Here is a 20,433-nt window from a genome sequence, read left to right on the forward strand (position 1 = left end):
CCTCTCTGCAGAAATCCTGTAAATGGAGCACATAATAGCTTGTCTTGCACAATAAGACTTTGTGTGATAAGAAGCGATACCGGCAGCATGCTTGGTTTGCATGCACAATATGCCGTTCCAACTTGGCAACAGTCAAAAGCCAGTTTGCCACATGACTGCACTTCAACATTGTCACAGTCTTGGAAAATATGTCAGATGGGTCAGATCTATCATCCCTGCGATGTAAAAAAAAATATGGCAGTAACAGCACACAGAGGGACAACATGAAGGATGGAGCTGTTTGTGAACAGAAGTTTTGCTGTAATGGCAAATTAACCATAGTTCCCAGACAACAGCACATTAAAACCAAATCAACATTTCTATTTTAGATTTACGCTCCCAGTGTACGAAGCAACGAGTAGAACATTTCTCTCTAAAAAATAATAGGACTTCACACAAGCTATCATAAAGGACTAGAACATTAAGGTTTTTCAGAGATGTGGAGATGAGAGAATGGAAACGCTTAGCTCACGCAGATCATTAATTGATTCAAGAATTTATATACAGCTAATTCCCCACTATCTCCATATCCAGAGTCATTAGTGAGAACTTAAGTCTACAGGTGCTGAGGCATGTTTCACATTAACATGCCTTTTTTAGAGAGCCACCTACAGGTTCCAGTAAGACAATGAAATTCCAGTGGAGGTTTATGTTCGAGACAACTGTCATATACTGAAAAACCCCCCAATACATTTTGCATTACAATAAACATGAATAATTTACCTACAAGCAATGATGACTTCAGCATGGCAACTTAAGTTGATCATTTTTAAAACATGGTTGTAAGTGCTTATATAAAAACACCCATATACTACAGCAATGACATTTATGCATAAAACCTGATAACCAAGCTTAGACGCTTTAGCTGACGACCCAACCCTCCACCCTCTGCAGCATAGCCCAAGAAAAAACACTAAAGATGAGTCTGCATGCAGAGTTCATAATCAATAAGTGATGCCACAGTGGCTATGTTCGTCTTTTAATTCATCTTTTAAATACAGTTTTTGGTCCTCACCACTTTGTTGTCAATAGCTATACAATTTTTTTTGCTGAAATCCAATTGGTTTTTTGTGTTTGGCAACAAAAAATGGCAATTTCATTTGGCTACAAAGTGCAAACTTGCCTGAGATGCTTGTTAAGAAGATCGTTTGACATTTATATTGAAATCTGTGGGGGTGAAAAAATGGAAAATACTGTAATATCAATTTTTGCAGTGCCCTCTGGCATTACATTGCCACTTTATTTTCTCTTGTCTCAGTCTTGCTTCCTGGAACAGATAACTCAAATCCTATACTGCGTCTTCAGATGAGAAGAAAGAGAGCTACGAGTAAAGATGCACCCTTTGCCAAAGTCTTTCTGGCAATTGTTTTGACAAAAGAATTTATTTATAAAATAGATGCATTAGTTGTGATGTGATTAGTTGTGATGATGATGAAGATGTGTTTATGGTTATTCAGACATAAACACACCACATAATTTGAGCAGAGAGTTCAATGCAATGGCATGAATTATAGTAAAAGAAGTCAGGGAACTATCCCCAGTTATTGTTGCAAACAGACTTATCTTTTAATTAAACCTAAAAAACAAAACATGGTAAAGTCATGTCAAGGCCATGACAAAAAATACAAGTGAACCTTAAGAAAAAGGGCCGTGAAGGAAATGAAGCCTGAATGCCAGTCTTAAATGAAAGAGGCAAATGCACTGCCTACATTTCACTGTGTGTTATACTTGTATAACTATGCATGTGACAAATAAAGAACCTTGAACCTTGAACCTCGTAGCTGTCAAAAATGATCTAAATCATTAGATCAGAATGGGGGGAAAAGAACCCTTTAAAATATGGATGTGCGAGTTTTGAATTGTTTATCCAGTGACTGTGAAATGGATCAAGTACTCTCCATAAAGTTCTTTTTTTTTGATGCAGTACAAAAATGTGTTTTTCAGTTTTTCCTGGGATACATACATAATAAAAACCCAGATCCACAGTCTCAAAGACACAGCAAAGGCCAAAGCTTTAAATGGAAATGCTGTCCTCATGCATGCACTGAGACAAGGATATCTCTGATCATAGCCAGCATAATCCCAAAGACATTGAAAGACCACTAAAGCAGTGGCACAGATGACTCCAGGCCCCCGACCACACACCCCCTCATACTTTGAGATGCAGAACAGAATGAAAGTCTCCAAGTGTGATGTCAACCCTTCCGAGACCTTAAACCAGAGCTGTGCGGTGACAGTGACTATACACGTCATCCTCTCTTCTCCACCAGTCATCTCTTTTTGTGAATGTGCACTAGTTCTTCACTGTACTGGTAAAACTGGCTCCTAGATTTCCTATTGTAGTAGATTTCTGCATGGCTATGAGAACAGAGACTATCTAATTTTTGTTTTAGGTATCAACTTTGCATAAAAACACATACAAATACAGACTTGAAACTACATAAAACATTGTGAAATATATTTACTTACTGTTGGAATCTTCATTCATGGAAGAAATGTGTGCTATGGCATTGATCATTACTCAGTGTCCCCCAGTGTAAACACATCTGGCTCTTAAATCTCAACTGAAGCATCACTTTGCATGCATCTGCTTGCTGCAAATCAGCCTTTCAAAAACATCCTCAAGAGGAGGACACTGAAAGCTCAAGGGCTCTCATCATTGTCACACATGTGGAACATCCATGTAGTTTCAGTCAGTGAAATTGGAAACTGTGACAATCATTGCCTGGGAGAGTGCTTTCACACCTGTTTGGCTGCTGCACAGACACATTTTTATGGCATATTATAAGGCTTCCCCCTGCAGCTTAGACTCACTAGTTATAAAAGTAGGTCCAAACTCATCTGCACCATTTATTAGAAAACACCAGGCCAGATGGACAGCCAAGAACTTGCTGGAGTGTGTTGAAAGGTCAATAACTACTATAATATCCTTTATAAAAGCAGCTTAATAAACATAAGTTTCCTGTTTTATGATGGCAAAGCTGGTGTTGAAAAGTGTTTGAGTTCATGTCAGCAAATCTATAACACATCCTGTAGTGCCCTCATCTGTTACTCATTGGTATTACAAAAAAAAGAAGATAGAAATGAGGTTAATTTCTGTTTTTTCCTTTTAATTCAGTTCAGTTCATTTTTATTTCAAAATTTCAAACATGTGCCTTCACAATCATTACAAAATATCATTCCATTATTTGTTTGAAAAGGAGTAGGCAGAAGTATTTACTTGTTTGTCCCTACCCCCTCAAGTTTTACCTCTCATTCATTTAATATTTTTTTAGTCTTAAATTATATAAACAACATATGAAACAAAAGTAAAGCAAAACAAAACAAAACATGCATAAATCAAAAACAAGAAATTAGCAAGCCCCACCACAGTATAGTTTCTTTCATATGAAAAATACAGAATGTGTATATTTGCAGATACACAAGTTATCGAAAAACAAACAAACCAAAACAAAAAAACAAAAAAAGAACCACAGCACCATTACCAATTACCATTAATAAATACTTTAGAGGTACTTTTGTCTATTTTTGCTTCACTACATTTCAGAGGTAGGTTTCATTACATGACACTCGATTACATGTTTTTTTTTAAAGTTACCCAATGCTTTTAGTGGTTAAAAGGAAAATACAGATTAAATCGCCCAATGACATGACAATCACCTGGCTATTTAATCAGTACGTGCAAGGTATTTTCACATATGTAACAGTTAATTATGTTTGCAGGAGGAGGAGGTCAGGAGCAGAGGTTCTGGCTGTCCGAATCTGGCTTTGGGAACATGGAATATCACCTGTAGCTCAGTTAACCCTGAGCTAGTGCTTGAGGTTGACAGTATATATAGGTAAGGTTAACCTCAATGTACAGCTTGGGCTCTGAAACAGAGAGAGGCCAGACTGTCACTCTGGAGTTGGCACGGCTATCTGGTTAGCTTCATTCAGGTGATTTTCAGTGAAAAATATGTTGAGGCTCAAGACCTTGAATTTCAGAGTACAAACAGGCCTATTTTTTTTTTTTTTACATAAATTGGCCAATATAGTGTCCCTAGCCTAGTCTAGTTAAACTCGCCCAATATAAATAGAATCATGATTTTGTTTAGTTTATAATTTTGTCCTTGATAATTTTCCAAATAAAGTGCTTCATCAGTGTCTACCATAAACAAAAATGTGAATATCACTCACACAATACGATGGATCTTGTGTAGACATAAGGATTCATTACACGTAAAACCTGTAACACAACCTGTAAAACAACGACACGACCTCTCTTTTGTGTCTTAAAACAAGCAGCGACTGCAGGGCACATTCTCTTACGAATTTGGGTTATTTCCTCATACTTTACAAAGTTAGTGTAGTATGAGGAAATACTGCTACTACTACCAAGAAAGATAACACATCTTACAAGATGTATAAGTTTCCTCGCGGATGACGGTGGCTCCTGAGTGGCCGCTTACCGCGTGTGGACTTCCTTGTTACCGTTGCTACGGTTACCAGCGATGACTTGGCTGAAGTCCCTCCCTCCGAGTTTGCCCCGTCAGTGCTGCTCACTCAAGTTCCTTTACACACACACACACCCAACCACACAAGGGAGTTTATAGTAAACAGTGAACTTCATATGAAGCGGATGAGGCCGATACAGCGCAAGATATTTATTTTCTTCTACTTGAATTCTACTTTTTAGTCACGGGTACGTACTTTACCCATTCCCCGCTAAATACTTAGTAACAGGATGCACATTGTCGTTGCTGCTAGCCAAACGTTACAACTGTATGTTTTCGGGAAGACTTTTTAATATGTTCATGCAGTACGTTTGTTTGCACTGTTGTTATTGCAGTATTTTTATATTGAGAAGATTTCAGTTGCCGCAGGAAGTTTTACAACATCGGAAATGAAGTAAACATTACGTTTTAACTTGTCAAGCCACACGTGAACTGAAACCTGAGCTATTCTTTTCTCTTAGCTTTGTCTCGTTTACCACAAGCGTCGTCCCCGCTTTCTTTTCGCTATATGTACAATGTGCATGTGACGATTAATTTGACTGCTTGACAGGTGTAACTGGTATTTATTTAACAAATTGAAGTTGGACATACTCCACCCTGTGGCGGAAAATCGACGGTTGTTATATTTAGATGCTGTTGACTTTTTAGGAAGTTGAGTGAATATGTTTGTTTGGCAGCCTGTAATACGTGAAATATTCTGCCGACACATGCAGCGATATAAAAACATTGAACGACTTGGCAGAAGACAGGAGGTTATGACCCGCTGAACTTAAATAAAAACAGTCCCAGTCATTTGTTTTAAGCTGTGCATTAAAATGTATTTTCTGTAAATACAGGTTCAAAATAAGTGTGACACTTAACCAATTTTTATAAGAGGAAGAAAGCAGAGGACAGTTTACATGTTGTGAAATATTCTGAAGATGTGTTGCAAAAAAGTCCACTTTTTTTTTTAGTCAACTTGTTAAAAAATTTCTCAAGAGGATTATTATTAGACTTTATATTTAATTGTAGTTGTCATGAACAGGTCTGAGAAATGGCACCTCGGTTTTGCCAGTTATTGATCTGTGACAGGCTAGTTGAAAGAATGGAAAATAAAGGTTATGGCTGTTGTGTTTAGTTGGAGACCAACAACTTAAATTGTCTCAGTCTAGCCCTGACCACAATGTTTGCTTAAATGTTGCTAACTGCGGTAGCTCTAACAGCTGTTACATGCCAACCCCAGAGACAGATAAGGCAGCTATGCAAAGCAGGTACCTTTTATGTGTTTAAACACTGGATCTTAGGAAAAGGACAGTTTTCTGGCAGTGAAAACAAGGATCCAGGCATTACATAGGTAGGTTTTTTAAAAAAGTATTTATTTGTTTTCTCTAAAAGTATTGACAACATTTCCAAGTTTTAACACAGGAGGCATTAACCTTGTGTGCTTATGTGGTTAAAGGCTGGAACGATTATAGACAATATTATTGTTGATATTATGAGCCTGAGGAAAAAAGAGCAATTCACCTTAGTTCCCTTTCTTGTTTCCTCTGAAATTCTTAATCATTGTCTTTTTGCATAGACCTCATGAGGCTTGACATGCTAAATGTTACACAATTGTTGCATATTAAACAATGCTTACCAGTTTATGCAACCATTGAGATGGCTGAACACCAAATGCTGTAATAGATAAATGTAAAAAGTTAAATCTGTGGTAAAATGTTTACTTTATCGTCAAGGTTTGCCAAACCAGTTTAGATTAAATATAATACAGACATTTTTAAGTCAACTTTATGAGCAAAGCAAATATGAATCATTTGACTTGTCCTTCCATGTGGGTTTGCCAGTGTGTGTCTGAACCTGCTTTCTCATCTGTTCTTTTACCTGCCTACATGCATGTCAGATTTTTCCTCTGTCTGTTCCACATGTCTGCATTTGCGTAGGTCATCACACACAGCTTCAGAAGCTGCCGTTTATAAATCGATTGAGCAAAGTCACGGTGCACAAGTTGAAGGCAGTCTTCCAAACCAATGCACACAGAACTGTTGTCTGCATAAAACCCACCAGTAATAGAGTAATCAGTCAATATTTCCTGGTAAAGACCACCCTCGTCATACCACAAGTTTCAGCTGCAGTTTTGGGTTTACTTGTCAGATGACATTACTTTCAGCAGCAGCCGTCATCCCTGAATGTAAAGAGAAGAGCAGCAGTAGTTTTAGGTGTGCAGCTAGTACTATGTAAGTCAAAAACAGAATCAGGATTTGTAGCAGAAAGAGAGAAAGGAACTACACATTTTAAATGAGTGATTCTTGTCTGTTATACGATTGTAACCAATTAATATTAGTTTAATTAGATGTATCAAACAAAACTCCCTTTTATAGACTTCATGTTTTCATGTTTGCACTTCATGCAAATCTCTAATTTCTATACAATTTTATGTACTTTTGCATATAGAACAACAAAAAAAGATATATTTAATGGGAAAGCAGTCATAACTGAACACTCTTTTTGTCTCTCTCATAGGTTTGAGCTGGTAATTAAAGAGGTGGTTGCTAAGAGATGACAGTCGGTGACATTGGTGAAAGCCTCAGATGTTCAGCAGACTAAAGCTCCACTCGTTTGGGATCTTTTTCCTGCACGCCTCAGTCTGTACCTGGCTCATATGAAGGACGTGGAAAACGGTCTTCTATCAACAAACTCATAGTTACCATGGCAGCTTTTACTGCTCCATTTGCCAACACCAGTGCCATGAACTCCATATTGGCCCATACCGCCTGGCAAAGCCAAGAAAGCAATGATGAGGCAAGTACGAGTGGGAACGGGAACGTTGGACAGAACACTATTCTGGAGAAAACCCACGAGTTCTTCCAGATGTGCGACATCGAGAACAAGGGTTTCATCACCCGACGGGACATGCAGGTGAGGCTTCTGGTTTAAGGACGACTGATAAAGTTCTGCTATCTTTAAACTAGTGTTATAATCTGTTTTAACATTACTAAAAATAATTTATTTCATAGTAGCCAGCAGAAGAATTAGAAAACATCATTACTACCAACTTTAATCATTCCTAATCAGTTACGTTTTTGCACTGTTTCAATCATTATTCTAAAACCACAGTTTACACATCACATTTTTATTGTGTTTAAAGATAACAGGTCATCATTTATCCAGAATAATATGCAGGGATGTGTCCGCACACTCATTAATGATGCTGAACAGGACACGGATACGACATGCACACCCTTTTCAAAGCGACATAATAGACACTCAGAGACAGAGAGCCACGCGGAAGCTTTGTCATGCAGCTCCTCCACTCACATTATTGTGCAGATTCATTTGCCCCTCAGATATTCATCCAGGCCACGGCTTACACTTTGATGAAGCACTTCTAGGCTCTTGCTCTGAGGAGGACAAACACGTAGAAGATAAGCTTTGATCTGCGGTTTATGATAATGGTTTCTAATTTAACTAGTAATGATGACGAGAGTCCAGTCCTCAAAATTATTTATATGAACATCTGCACTGACTGCTCTCTACTTAAAGGCAATACTTGTCGTGTTACAGGGTTTGTTTTCACACTTTGCTTTCAGCTGACAACGACTGTGACGATATAACAGCTAAATAAACAGCGCTGCTTAAGTTTATTTTCACTGTTGACATTGTAATTTCAGTGGCTGAGTCATTTTCACTTGGCTTCACAGCTTAAAATCCATTTCCAACCACGATCAGGAAAGGGATGGCTTTACAGTTGAACTGTTTGCCAACATAAGGGATATGTTCTTCAGATAACACTTCAGAGGAACAGCTGATAGTTGTAGAAAGATGGTATCATTTCTGTGTCCCTGCCCTAGATTTTAAGGGTGCGCATCAGTCAACATTTGCAACAGTGTAAACATCACATAAACTCAAATTGCTTGCAGAGGTGTGGCTGTGTTGGCTTTTGTTAAAGAAAAGAAGTTGCTGTCATGTGCAGTTCTTTAGGAGAATCTCTCTTTCCCACGTTCCTTTGGATTAACCTTTTAAAGCCTTAAATTCTGAAAGATTATGAGAGATTGATAGTCTTGCATCGCCATCATTTCCAGTGGAGATGCCAATGGTCACAAACTGAAGGCTGTATCTACACGAGAAAGATTGTTTCACTGCATGAGTGTGAAACAGTGTTTTGCTAAACAAGATATATATCCGTTAAAGAAGCTCTAGAGCTTATTTGGTTCAATTTAGAATCACCAGGAATAAAAGGAAAATAACCTGACTGTTCCTTAGCTCACAATTTCCACTGCGCACGACTCTCCTTATAAAACTCTACTGTTAAGTTTCAGTACTAATAATGTCCTTGAATATCTGCTGTATTTTCTGTCTTGATTAACAGAGGCTGAACAGTGAGCTTCCTCTAAGTGCGGAGGAGTTGGAGAATGTATTTGATACCCTTGATTCTGATAACAACGGATACCTCACCCTGGAAGAGTTCTCCTCTGGCTTTAGTACGTTTTCTCTCCGTTTCATGTTCAAATAGGAGCATCACACTTCTTATTAATCATCTAAGCTCTTGATCTTTTTTTAGGTTCCTTTTTGTTTGGTAATACCATTGCTGAAGAGGAAGTCATGGGGGTGAAGAACAGCTTGCCAGAGGTCCTGTACCAGACACACAGAGAAGAGGGCCTGGCAAAAGCAGAAGAGGATGAGGAGGAAAAACACTTTTGCATGCTTATGGAGAGCCTTGGAGCCAACAATGTCTTTGAAGAGTGAGTACTGTATGAGTGTCTTTGCACACCTTTGTGCATTTTGTACATTAAATTTGAAATGAAAACCTATTTAAAGCCTGACACTTTAATCAGCATGAGAAAAACTTTGTTTCCTCTTATAAGCAAACCTCTTGCCTCTTGGTAGAGTATGTCTGCTTAAAATTTCAAGTCATTTTTATATGATTACATTAAAAACATAGTAATTTAGTGTTACGCCTTAAGATTTTCAAAGAAGCTTGACTTTCTCAAAATCTTTATACTTAAAACTGCCTTCACAAACCTCATTAATGTAAGCTTTCATGTTTTTTCCTCTTTCATGACTGCTTCTTTGTAACTGCTGTTGAGGTCTGTTTAGAGTTTTCTTTGTTAGCATGAAAACTATGTAGTGACAGACTCTTACGAAATGCATGACTAGACTAACCTTTAACAAGCAACTCTAACTCAATAAAAGCAAACAGTAGTGGAGGTGGATGCCAGACTTACACATCCTGTTGGCTTCCACCTACCTGGTTAGAGGTGAACAATGACATTTTAGTTCAGATGAATTTGTGCAGCACTAACTGATATTGATTTTGGGAAGACCTGGAGAATAAATATTTCAAAATGTTTCTGACTTTCTTAGTCTAATAACTTAAAGGCATGTTGATAAGCTGTTGTTGTTCTGTTCCATAGTAGGAACAGAATGTAACAGGTTATAGATGTTCCAGAAATCAACACTTGTTGCTTTTATTTAATATATTTTTCATTTTGTGTAATGTACTGGGATATTTATAATTACAGCTTTTTGTATTTATTAGAGCTGTTGTTATATTTTCCATATTTTATAATTATATTTGCAATATATAATAAATTGTATTATTTAATTTAGTTTAGTTAGTTGCTATTATTACTGTGTTGGAGAAACTGTGACCACATAATATCACTGGGATGAATAAAGTGATTCTGATTACAGCCGCTTAGGAGGGCATTGGGGGCTCCACCTGCATTGACCTAAAGCTGTTTGGTCTTTGACCAATATTTAGCAATTTCAGGGTCTGAAGGTGTGAAAGACTTTCAGGATGGAGAACCTTCACACAGCAGCTTGTGACTTTCAGTATTAGTGTCCCATTTCAAATCAAATGCTATAATTTTGCACCAACTACATGATACCCACCTTAAAGTCATTGTTTGTTTGTTTTTTAGCACCCAGATAAAATAAACTGAAAATAGAGTTAGGCGATCTAAAATAAAATACAGCAAATTTTATAGCAAGATAAACTAAATGAGGGAAATAGAGATGAACTAACAGTATAAATGTGGCATGTAGTCGTTGCCAGGGAACAGAGGCGAACGGGAACATTTCTGAGTGTGCATATGGTACTACAGGGTCAGTTGTCAGAAGACAATAGGCCGTACCAGGTTGGATGAAGACCAAATCAGAAGCAAAGGACCTGCTCAGAAGCTGATTAGTAAAAATCTGTGAGGAGAGGTTACTATAGCGACTCCTGCCAGTGGCGGTGGTTGGGGGTGACATACACTTCTGTGTACCTCAGGGTCAGACACAGAGAGCTCGCCAAACAGAATTTAAGCTCTGAAGCAAATGCTTTCCAAGCAAAAATCAAAAGTTGTATCGTAAGAATTCCTTCACTGTGAATAGCTGCAACTTCTCGACTAGAAAATACTAAATTTTCATGTTTGTAGAGTTTATTATATGGACGAGGTGACAGTGTAAAAACAACCTCTGACTCTGATTTTCAGACTTAATGCTATTTCTGTTTTCTTAATGCATTGGTTGTAGACATTGAAGCACATAAAAAACATTTAAACCAGCATGAAGAGCGTTATAGTTAGATTCTTACAGTGCAATAATAATTATCGATTTCTCAAGGTTAAACATAAAATATCCTTTTAAAAATTATGTGATTACGGAGGAGCTGCTTTTCTTCATTGTTATTGTCATGTGCTGTTGCTGTGGTAAAATCTCTAACATTCCCCACCGCATTACTTCTATTTTTCTTCCAAATAACGGTACTTATTTCCTCATGAATCCTTGTGACAAAGACATCTGATATCAGTAAATGAATTGGCTTAGCCGCTGCAATTATCTGCTTAATTTTGTCCCATCAGTCCTGCTGAAGTGTGCAGTCTTTGGGCCCAGCTGCGCCGGGATGAACCACACCTTTTATCCAATTTCGAGGACTTCCTAGGTAGAGTGACATCCCAGATCCGAGAGGCCAACCAGGAGAAGAGGGAGATGGAGAGTGCTCTCAAAAGGTCAGAAAACATTCATGTATATTTGATGCAGTCGTCATGAAAGGTTGAAATATTATTGGAGGTTTTTCAGATTTGAATGACTGACAGTGCTGCGACAAAGCTCCTTAATCACTGTGTAAATCATTTACAGAAGCTTTTTCTCTCTAGTGCATTATTATTTTAGTGATCAATTTTATAGATCTGTTATGTCAACAGGGTTATTTATATACATTTCACAATATTATATCTAACTGTTATATCTAAATCAGGAAAGCAGCAACACATGATAATGAGATCCAGCGACTATACGAGGAGATGGAGCAGCAAATAAAAAGTGAAAAGGAGAGAATTGTGCTGCAGGTACAAAGCAATCACTGGTGTTTTCTGTTAGAGTCGACTTACCTTTGCTCTGTCAGATGTTTTGCATTTTAATCTGACTTTTCAACTTTGTTCTTTGTCCACTGAAGGACTATGAGCGGTTTCTGTCTCGCAGTCAGGACCTGGAGCTGCAGCTGTCCCGTAAGGAGAAGGAGCTGGAACAACTCTTCCAGAAACAGAAAAGAGTGAGCTGAATTTAGCAGAATGATTTCCACCACTGTCCCACGCTGGAGTATTTAGATGAAATCTAATAGAGAGAAAATAAATTACAGATGAAACTCTTTAACCCAAGTGAGGTAAATTCAGTTGTTAAAACATGTGAGACACGACAGATAACAGAATGCAGTCATAAAGTAATTCACTCTTCACCATAAATGCTAGACAGATAGTAGCAGGTTATATCACACCTTTATGCTTTTATGATTAATTACCAAGCTGAAAATTAGTTCTGGTCATGCTGGTTTGCTGTTTATGCAGAACAATCAACCACACATCATAATGGCTGCTACAGCTTAAGCAGCATCCAGTCTGATAATGCTGATTATTCTCTTTTACTGGTTTATGCACCGAATGCACTCCAGACCACAAGTGTTTGGACAGTTTCACATGGCTCTGTCAGCAGCACCAACATTTTAAAACGAAGGCATGAATAATGCAGTAGGAAAATAACCAACACAGTGTCCAAAAGTTACAACGCGGAAAACCCAATTTTATTTTTTTCTTTGTGCATCTTTGTGGCATTTTGACACCTGTGGGATTGTTATTCTCCACAGACTTTGAGCCTCTAGTTGAAACCGCACACTGTTTTATCCTGTTACTTGAATCATAACTGGAAAAATGCCTAAAGTATACAAGAGCATCCTGCACGCTCACATTCAGCGTATTAGACAACGTCACATTACTAACAAGGACAAGAATCCTAAACAGCAGGGTTAAGAGGCTGTATAATCATGACTGGCTAATTTAATCTGATCTTAATGCAGTAACATATCTGATGTTACTGTATCCTAGCTTCATGCTGTCCTCATATTAATAGAAGTTAAAGTTACATCAGGCATTTATAATGAGTATTCATGAAATGCTGTCGTATTTAAGGAGACAGTGTAACCAGTTATATTTATCTATCTTATCAGAGGTGTCTTCTTTTCCTTTTTTCTTTTTTCGCTACCCACCTACCTCCAGTTGGAGAGTCAGTGCCAGGAACTACACAGTGAGCAGCATGTGACCAAGGTGGAGAATGTGAAGTTAAAGCAGACAAATGATGAGTTGGCACAGGAGCTGGAAAACACCTCCCAGGAGCTGATGTTGGCACAGGAGCAGCTGAGTTTACTGCAAGAGCAGTCCACACGACTACATGAAGAAAAAGAGATGTAAGCGATGACTGATCTCAGTTTATCTGATGTTTTGGTACCTCGAGCTCTTGCTCTCTCAATTTCTTATCTGTTGCTGATTGATTAGGATGCAAAACTTTGATACTGAAGACATAAATATAATTTGTAAAAACAAAGTAATGTCCACCATACTTTTTACTGCCGTCATGCAAACCCGACGGTTAATAAGCTATTAAACATCTAAAAATATTTACAAACGTATATGGACTCGTAGAACTCATACTCTTACTCATATTGTAAGTATTTCTGATTTCATTGGCATTTATTCTTATATATTGAATTTTGTATGAACCCACAGTCTGTCAGTTGTGTTTTTTTTTTGTTTTTTTTATTACTAATGCTGTAAAAACTGTCTCGAAACACTATAAACTTGTTCAAGTCATATGTGAGAAGTGTAAATGCAAAATACAGTATAATGCAATGACAGAGTATTAATAATCACTGATGTCTTGCTGTTTAAAATAGAGAAATATACAGAATAACTGAAGGCCTGCAGAGAGAGCGAGAAAGTCTCCTTAAACAACTGGACCTGCTAAGGTATGGATCAGAATAAAGAAGGTACAGCTGTACATGTCTGCTTTAGAAAGAATTGGAGTGTACAGAAACATGACATGAGTTTTGGGTGTTTTGTCTCTATTTCTTTCCCACTGATGAGCTCCAAAGCCAATTTTCGCAACCGAAACAAGTCATCCAAAAAAGTAATTTCTTTCTGTTTTCATGTGAGATTTGTTGTTTAACTAAATCAGAACAGCACTGAGGAGCAAACATCTCAGTTGGTAATTCATCTTTTACAAGTGTACCAGTCCCATAACAAAGAAAAACTGATTAGTTTCTCAGCCTCAAAGCCTTTTCAGAAGATGAGTTTTTGATCCTTTAAGGCTGCTTTTGAAAGAAATGTTGCTTTACAGTAAATGACAGCGATTCCTATCCGATTATCCAAAGGCTTTTTTCTGTATCAGCTCCAGACCGCGTGTTTGGACGGTTTCACACCTCTGTCTGCAGCACCAACAATTTGAAATGAATGAATGAATAATGCATCAAGAAAATAACTCAACATGGGACAACCCCTTTTTTTGTATTGCATTTTTACGTCCAGCATGATCGTTATCCTGCACAGACAGTGGGCTTCCATATGAAATGGCACACTGTTATATCCCATTATCTGGATCACTGGAAAGTATGCAGGAGCATTCTGCATGCTCACATTCAGCCAGCTCCTTTAAAACGTATTAGACAACATTTCTGTATCGAGCATTACAAGAATCCTAATCATCAGGGCGAAGATGTGGCATAATCATGACCGGTGAATTTAATCTGATCTTAATCTGTCCGTTCGCCAGCAGTCGCAACAACAACGACACATGGGCTGAAGTGTCTGAACTGAATCTAACAGAGAAAAGTTTCTGCTGATGATTTAAGTATAAAGAAGGTTTTTCAAAAAGATTTAATTTGAAGAACAAAGAAATTGCGCCTTGTATATATTTGAATGTTTGAACCACTTTGACTGAAGTTCTCAGTCTTTATTTTTTATCCCTTCTTTCTTTTCAGGGAGATGAACAAACATTTACGAGATGAAAGGGACATTTGCTATCAGGTGTGTTTCGTGTGTGAATTTCATTCCCTTGATTATTTAAATTTATCCTCTCAGTTCATTTTATTTTTGCCCTTTTTAAAAAGATTGCAAATACAGTATATATATAAAAATATCAGACTCTCGTGCCATATTGCAAATAAACACTGTGACTCTGCAGAAACCAAAGAATTCTAAAACATCGGGTTTGAAGCCTTTAATTGGTGTCGGGAAACGCATAAATACAGATGTCTTCAAAAGGTAACAAATGTCATTACCTTGAATGGAAGGCAAGCCAAAGCTTATACACCCTTGGCTATTTATTTTATGTATTAATGTTTATTGTATGTGCAATGTTACTTTCTATCTGCAGTGAGGATGAGGAGGAACTAACCTCCAGCTCTATGAGGCACCGCTTAGTCAATGGGTCATGCCAGCCGTTTTGTGCAGCACAAGCAAGAGGCCAAGGACATCTCCAGAGAATCATTTCAATTGAGGAGGACCACCTCCCCTCCTTCCTGATTGACTGTCAAGTCCAAACCCCACTTCAAGAATGCAATGAAGGAAAGAAGGTCTCAGATAATGAAGACAATATAGACTTGGTGATGAGTGATATTCATGCTCGCATGTCTTCAGCCTCGCACCAACAAAGCATGGAGAAAATGGAAACCCCCTCGTCTCCGAGAGGCCAGCCTGTTGGCAAAGAGAACAGCATGAATGTAAGCTTCGTCACGCTGTTGTAGCGTCAACTTTCTCACACATGCAATATGCGAGCCTTTGCTGACTGGCAATAAAAAGCGAGTTCTCATATTCTTTAGGTCTTATTCCTGTTCGTCCTGTTTCTTTAGGAGGAAGTTAGCACTTTAGCACCTGAACGCCTCTTCAAGATCATCCTGGTAGGAAATTCTAGTGTTGGAAAGACCTGCCTCCTCCGACGATTTTGTGATGACGCCTTCCACCCCGGCACCTCCGCCACTGTGGGTACGTATTTTATAGTGTAAACAGACATTAGCTGGTTTAAGAAAAGCATTCGAAGCTCTGTGGTTGACCTCGAGCTTTGTATGCGTTTGCCTGCACAGCACTAAATGTAACAGTTGGTTATGACAGTTTTTTTCTCCTCGGGGTGCAGTGCTGTCAGCAATGAACGTTCAATCCAGGGCTGAAATAGCCTTAAACACGATCAAACTGTAAAGTATAATAACCTTTGGCGTTATATGCTTATGATGTCATTTGTTTTGTCTGAATGTGCAGGTATAGACTACAGTGTAAAAACAATAGCTGTGGATAACAGCCAGGTGGCGCTGCAGCTGTGGGATACAGCAGGACAGGAGAGGTGAGCTTTTCAGACACTGTCAGGTGTGGATTTGGCTGAGATCTTTAAACTTTCTAATCTGTTCTTATTTTTTTCTCTAATGTGATCAAATGTTCTCAACTAACAGAAGCAATGATCAAGCAAAACGTTTTTTTTCTTATGCGGTGACAAAACCTTCGCATGTTTTTACCTGAGTAAAGAGGCAGAAAAAGTACTTTTCCATTATGTAAGCTGTACCCATAAATTTGCTACTTCCTCCTGCTTGTCCTGCAGGTATCGAAGCATCACCAAGCAGTTCTTTCGTAAGGCTGATGGTGTGGTTGTGATGTATGATATCACTACTGAGGAGAGTTTCACAGCTGTAAGACAGTGGCTCACTAGTGTTAAGGTAAGGCAGTACCAGTCACAAAAACACCACAATCCCATTTTTGTGTTTTGCTTTATTTTGCTTACCTGCTATAAAAAACAAACAAATTACATTAAAAAACAAAAAAACAAGGCTGTTTTAGCCTGTGCTCTTTCCTTAACTTGCTTCACAGGAAGGGGCAGGTGAGGACATCCCCGTCATGCTCCTGGGAAACAAAACAGACAAGGAGACTCAAAGAGAAGTTCAGAAAAGTATCGGCGAAAGATTAGCCAAGGTCTGTGTCTGTTGTTGCTGCTAAGCATGAGATTCTGTTTTAGTCACTGTTAGTTTCTGGTCAGTCATACTACAAATGAAAGAAACATGAAGAATAATTAAAAGAAAATAATTAAAAGAAGCATGAATGAATAATTAATATTCATAATTTAGGGGGTTTTTTTTATCCTTCTAATCTCTAGCGGGTGTTGTAGTTTCTATAGTTACTGGACAGAGTCTTGTGAACTAATATTGCTATATAAGAAATGTTTCTTTCTTAGTGCTTTTACAATTTTCAGTGTAGGATTTATCGTCTACATTTCTCAAGGTAGCACAGAAGTCATTTTAGAATAGAATAGAAATATCCTATTTCCCCATGATCGGAAGGTCGGTGGTTCGAATCCACTGAACAGCTACCCTGAGGTACCCCTGAGCAAGGTACCGTCCCTACACACTGCTCCCCGGGCGCCCAATGGCTGCCCACTGCTTCACTGAGTGAATGGGTTAAATGCAGAGAGGAATTTCCCCAAGGGGGTCAATAAAGTACACATTCTTTCTTTTACTGTCCTTCATTGGATCATTGGGGAAATTCATGTGTTCCAGCAGTTTTAGTTTTAGTCAAAAGTTTTAGATTTCCTTGTAAGATTCTTTTAATCTGTCACCTTTTGGCTCTTTTAGGACTGCCAGATGACGTTCTATGAGTGCAGCGCCTGCTCTGGGTACAATGTCGTGGAGTCCATGGTTCATTTAGCCAGGTGAGCAAAAATAATGACATTTCAGCAACATTTTGCCCTGCAGGAAACTTCAGTTTGGCAAACTGTGGAGTGATTATCAGTGAGACTCTTCCTGCACCAATATACATCTTTATATGTGACAATACACTACTTAACAAATTTATTAGACCACCTGTAATAAAAACAAGAAAACAAAAATATATTAGAAACATGTTATTTAATTTAAAAAAAAAATGAATCCACATTTTTATAGCCAAGTTTGAGTTGGCACACTGGACTTCTTACTTATGAGAAGTCAATAATTAATCAAGCTTAATGTTTAATCACTAAAACTTATTTTTCTGCTCATGAAATGGCAAATGGCCTGTATTTGTATAGCGCTTTACACGTTCAGTGAAGGTAAATAAATAACTAATTTGGCATTAAATAAAAATGTGCTTTACTGTTTTCTACAGCTTTTTTGTAAAACAGCACATTTTAAAATTATTCAGTAACAACCGTAATTACAATTTGGCATTAAAAATATAGTTTCAGTTACACAGCTTGAGCATACTACTGGATTAACCATTACAAAAACATAAAACATTTGGTATTTACCACTACTTTTAACTGGTAATTACTGTGGTAAGTACTGTATAAAGACGTAAGTCAAAAGTTTGTAACAATAAGAAAGCAGTCACGTAAAATGCCCAAGTGAAAGTAAAAGAGTAACAGTAACCTGTTTTATGAAATTACTGCTAAAAATTAGGATACTGTAGGTTTGTGAATCTAGACAGCATTATGGTGTGAGTGAGGATTATGGTTCTGGTCTTGGACACAAGAAACAAAAGAAAACAAAATGATTACTAGAATATTTTTCGTTCTCTGAAAACGCAGTGAGGTATCTCACCATGCGAAGGGCCCGATGGCATGATCAGTCCCTGAAGCTCCAGTATCACTCGGCCTGTCCAAAGGGAGCCCTGTTCTGCAGGCAGTAGAGTCTAATAAAAGTATGTGATAACACCAGCACTTGTAAGCAGGGACCACGAGTAGCCATATGTCTGATGGAATGCACTCACAGTTATACAGGAGGTTTCAGTCCTTGGCACACATACACCACCAGCCAGCTGCTCCTGGGGAAAATAAAAAATCACGAGGACATGGACTGGTTGAACTGGTTACCTTTTCAAACATCCCTAGCGCCTTATCACTATCTGGCAAATTACACAGGAAGATAATGCATGTCGTACACAACAATGAAAAAAAGGTTCCTTCACACCATCTCTCAAACGTCAGCACTTACCATTATGAGCCAAACGTGTACTGTAGTTAGCACCCAAGTATTCTGAGTGGTTTCTGTCAGTCCTCAAGGGGGGAGTCCATGCACAGTGTCAGCAGCAGCCACAGACCACGAATGTAACACTAGAGCGTCAGAGATACCCACTGCCATGCATTGCATATAGCAGCACTATTAGCACAGGTACTCTGACGTGCTAGTCTGCAATTTTTGCTGTCAAATAAAGTAACTTGTTACGACATCTTAACCACTTACAAAACAAACCCAAATGAATGCAAGTGGAATTTACATCATGGTTTCACCAGAGGACCCTTCCCATAGTGAGAAAAAACTAATCACTGATGAAGACAGAGCAGAGTTAATGCATATGCACGTTTGCATTTTCATAGCAAATCCAACTCCAAAGGGCGAAGCGCATCATGATGCACATCAAGGCTCCTGTTAGAAATTGCTACATTTTTGTTTCATTATGTCTCGTAGAATTCTGAAAGAGCAAGAAGACCAAGAAAAGGAGAAGACTGTCCATCTCGTCAGTATCCACTCAGAGAAGAAGAGATCCTGCTGCTGACAGATAAACAGTTGACACTTACACAGAAGCACTACCCTTTACGTAGATACACGTTGTAAAAGTGTGATCACATGTGCAAGCGAGAACATATCGTGCTGATTGTCATCACAAAATTGTTTACTCTTTGCATTAAAAGTTCTCTGTTATAAATGTGTGATTTGCCAAACTAGTGACAGTTTAAAAATCACTTATTCACGAGGATGAAGTAAAACACGAGTCATAGCTAGTATGTGGATTTCCCTCCGTGGGTCAGATGTAAATATCACTGAACAAATGTTAAGCTAAGTTCACTCTTTTTCAAGTCAAACTAGGACATTTTTAATGAAGGATACTTACTCACATTTGAATGTAACTCACAAATTTCCAATATTTAATAATCTTCCAAAAGCTTTGTAGTATTCAAATGTGGAGTTTTTGCTTTTAATATATGAATTCAGTGTTTAAATGTTTCGCCTTTACATCTTTTTCAAACATTTCAGGTGGACTTAATAGTGTGAATAACTGTAGCATATGACTCATTGTCAAACAACATTACATTTAACACTACTTTTGAAAAGCCTTTGGTGTTCAGGTTTAGATCGCTTTTTAAGTTCGTGGTTAGTCTTTGGACCAAGATTAACTGTGGTGTTAAATAACATTTCGGGATATTATGGTTGCTTCACTTGGTGAACTGCAGTTATATCTTTTTAATGAACAAACAAAAAATGTCATTTAGTATTTGTCCCACAGCTGTTATTGTTCATGTTATTTTATATTACAGGTGTTGTTATAGCAGTACTGCAAGTTACTAGGCTACATGTGTATTAACATGAGAACTCATCTCAGCTTTATTTTGAAAGACACACCCTTGTTCCCAAGAGACCAGACAGTTGACAAATATTTATTCAACTTTTCACTTTACTATGTTTGGTGCCAAGTATTTATGAAAATGATATTCCTGTAACTTGATATGTAATTTGTAACAATGTGGTTTTGGTAAAAAAAAAAAAAAGTACTCTCACTAACAGTGAATCACTACTGCCAGGATCTTGCACATTACTCTCATGTAGACATACATATGTATATAAAAAATGGAAATGCCGATAACTTAATAATAGCTATGT

The 20,433-nt window shown here is 37.9% G+C and overlaps 1 protein-coding gene across 2 annotated transcripts; it reads left to right on the forward strand.

Annotated features, from left to right (window-relative positions):
• The first annotated feature begins 4,523 nt into the window (after positions 1-4,523).
• cracr2aa (calcium release activated channel regulator 2Aa) lies at positions 4,524-20,347 on the forward strand. 2 transcript variants are annotated; one of them, XM_085461240.1, is made up of 18 exons: positions 4,524-4,720; positions 7,032-7,427; positions 8,878-8,989; positions 9,070-9,250; positions 11,357-11,503; positions 11,752-11,842; positions 11,950-12,045; positions 13,043-13,230; positions 13,717-13,788; positions 14,800-14,845; positions 15,003-15,082; positions 15,195-15,540; positions 15,670-15,802; positions 16,073-16,154; positions 16,407-16,521; positions 16,673-16,774; positions 17,431-17,507; positions 19,243-20,347. In XM_085461240.1, exons 2-18 carry the CDS (start codon positions 7,218-7,220, stop codon positions 19,328-19,330), a joined length of 2,166 nt encoding a protein of 721 aa, XP_085317366.1. In that variant the 5' UTR covers positions 4,524-4,720; positions 7,032-7,217; the 3' UTR covers positions 19,331-20,347. The 2 variants fall into 2 exon arrangements, with proteins under 2 accessions (XP_085317366.1, XP_085317368.1); XM_085461242.1 differs by lacking the exon at positions 4,524-4,720 and adding an exon at positions 5,810-5,865.
• Positions 20,348-20,433: the final 86 nt, after the last annotated feature.

Source organism: Copadichromis virginalis, linkage group LG7 (genome assembly GCF_057382275.1).
Source record: "Copadichromis virginalis isolate Kocher_CV1m ecotype Utaka linkage group LG7, C_Virginalis_male_GT1.1, whole genome shotgun sequence".
NCBI classification, from domain to species: Eukaryota; Metazoa; Chordata; class Actinopteri; order Cichliformes; family Cichlidae; genus Copadichromis; species Copadichromis virginalis.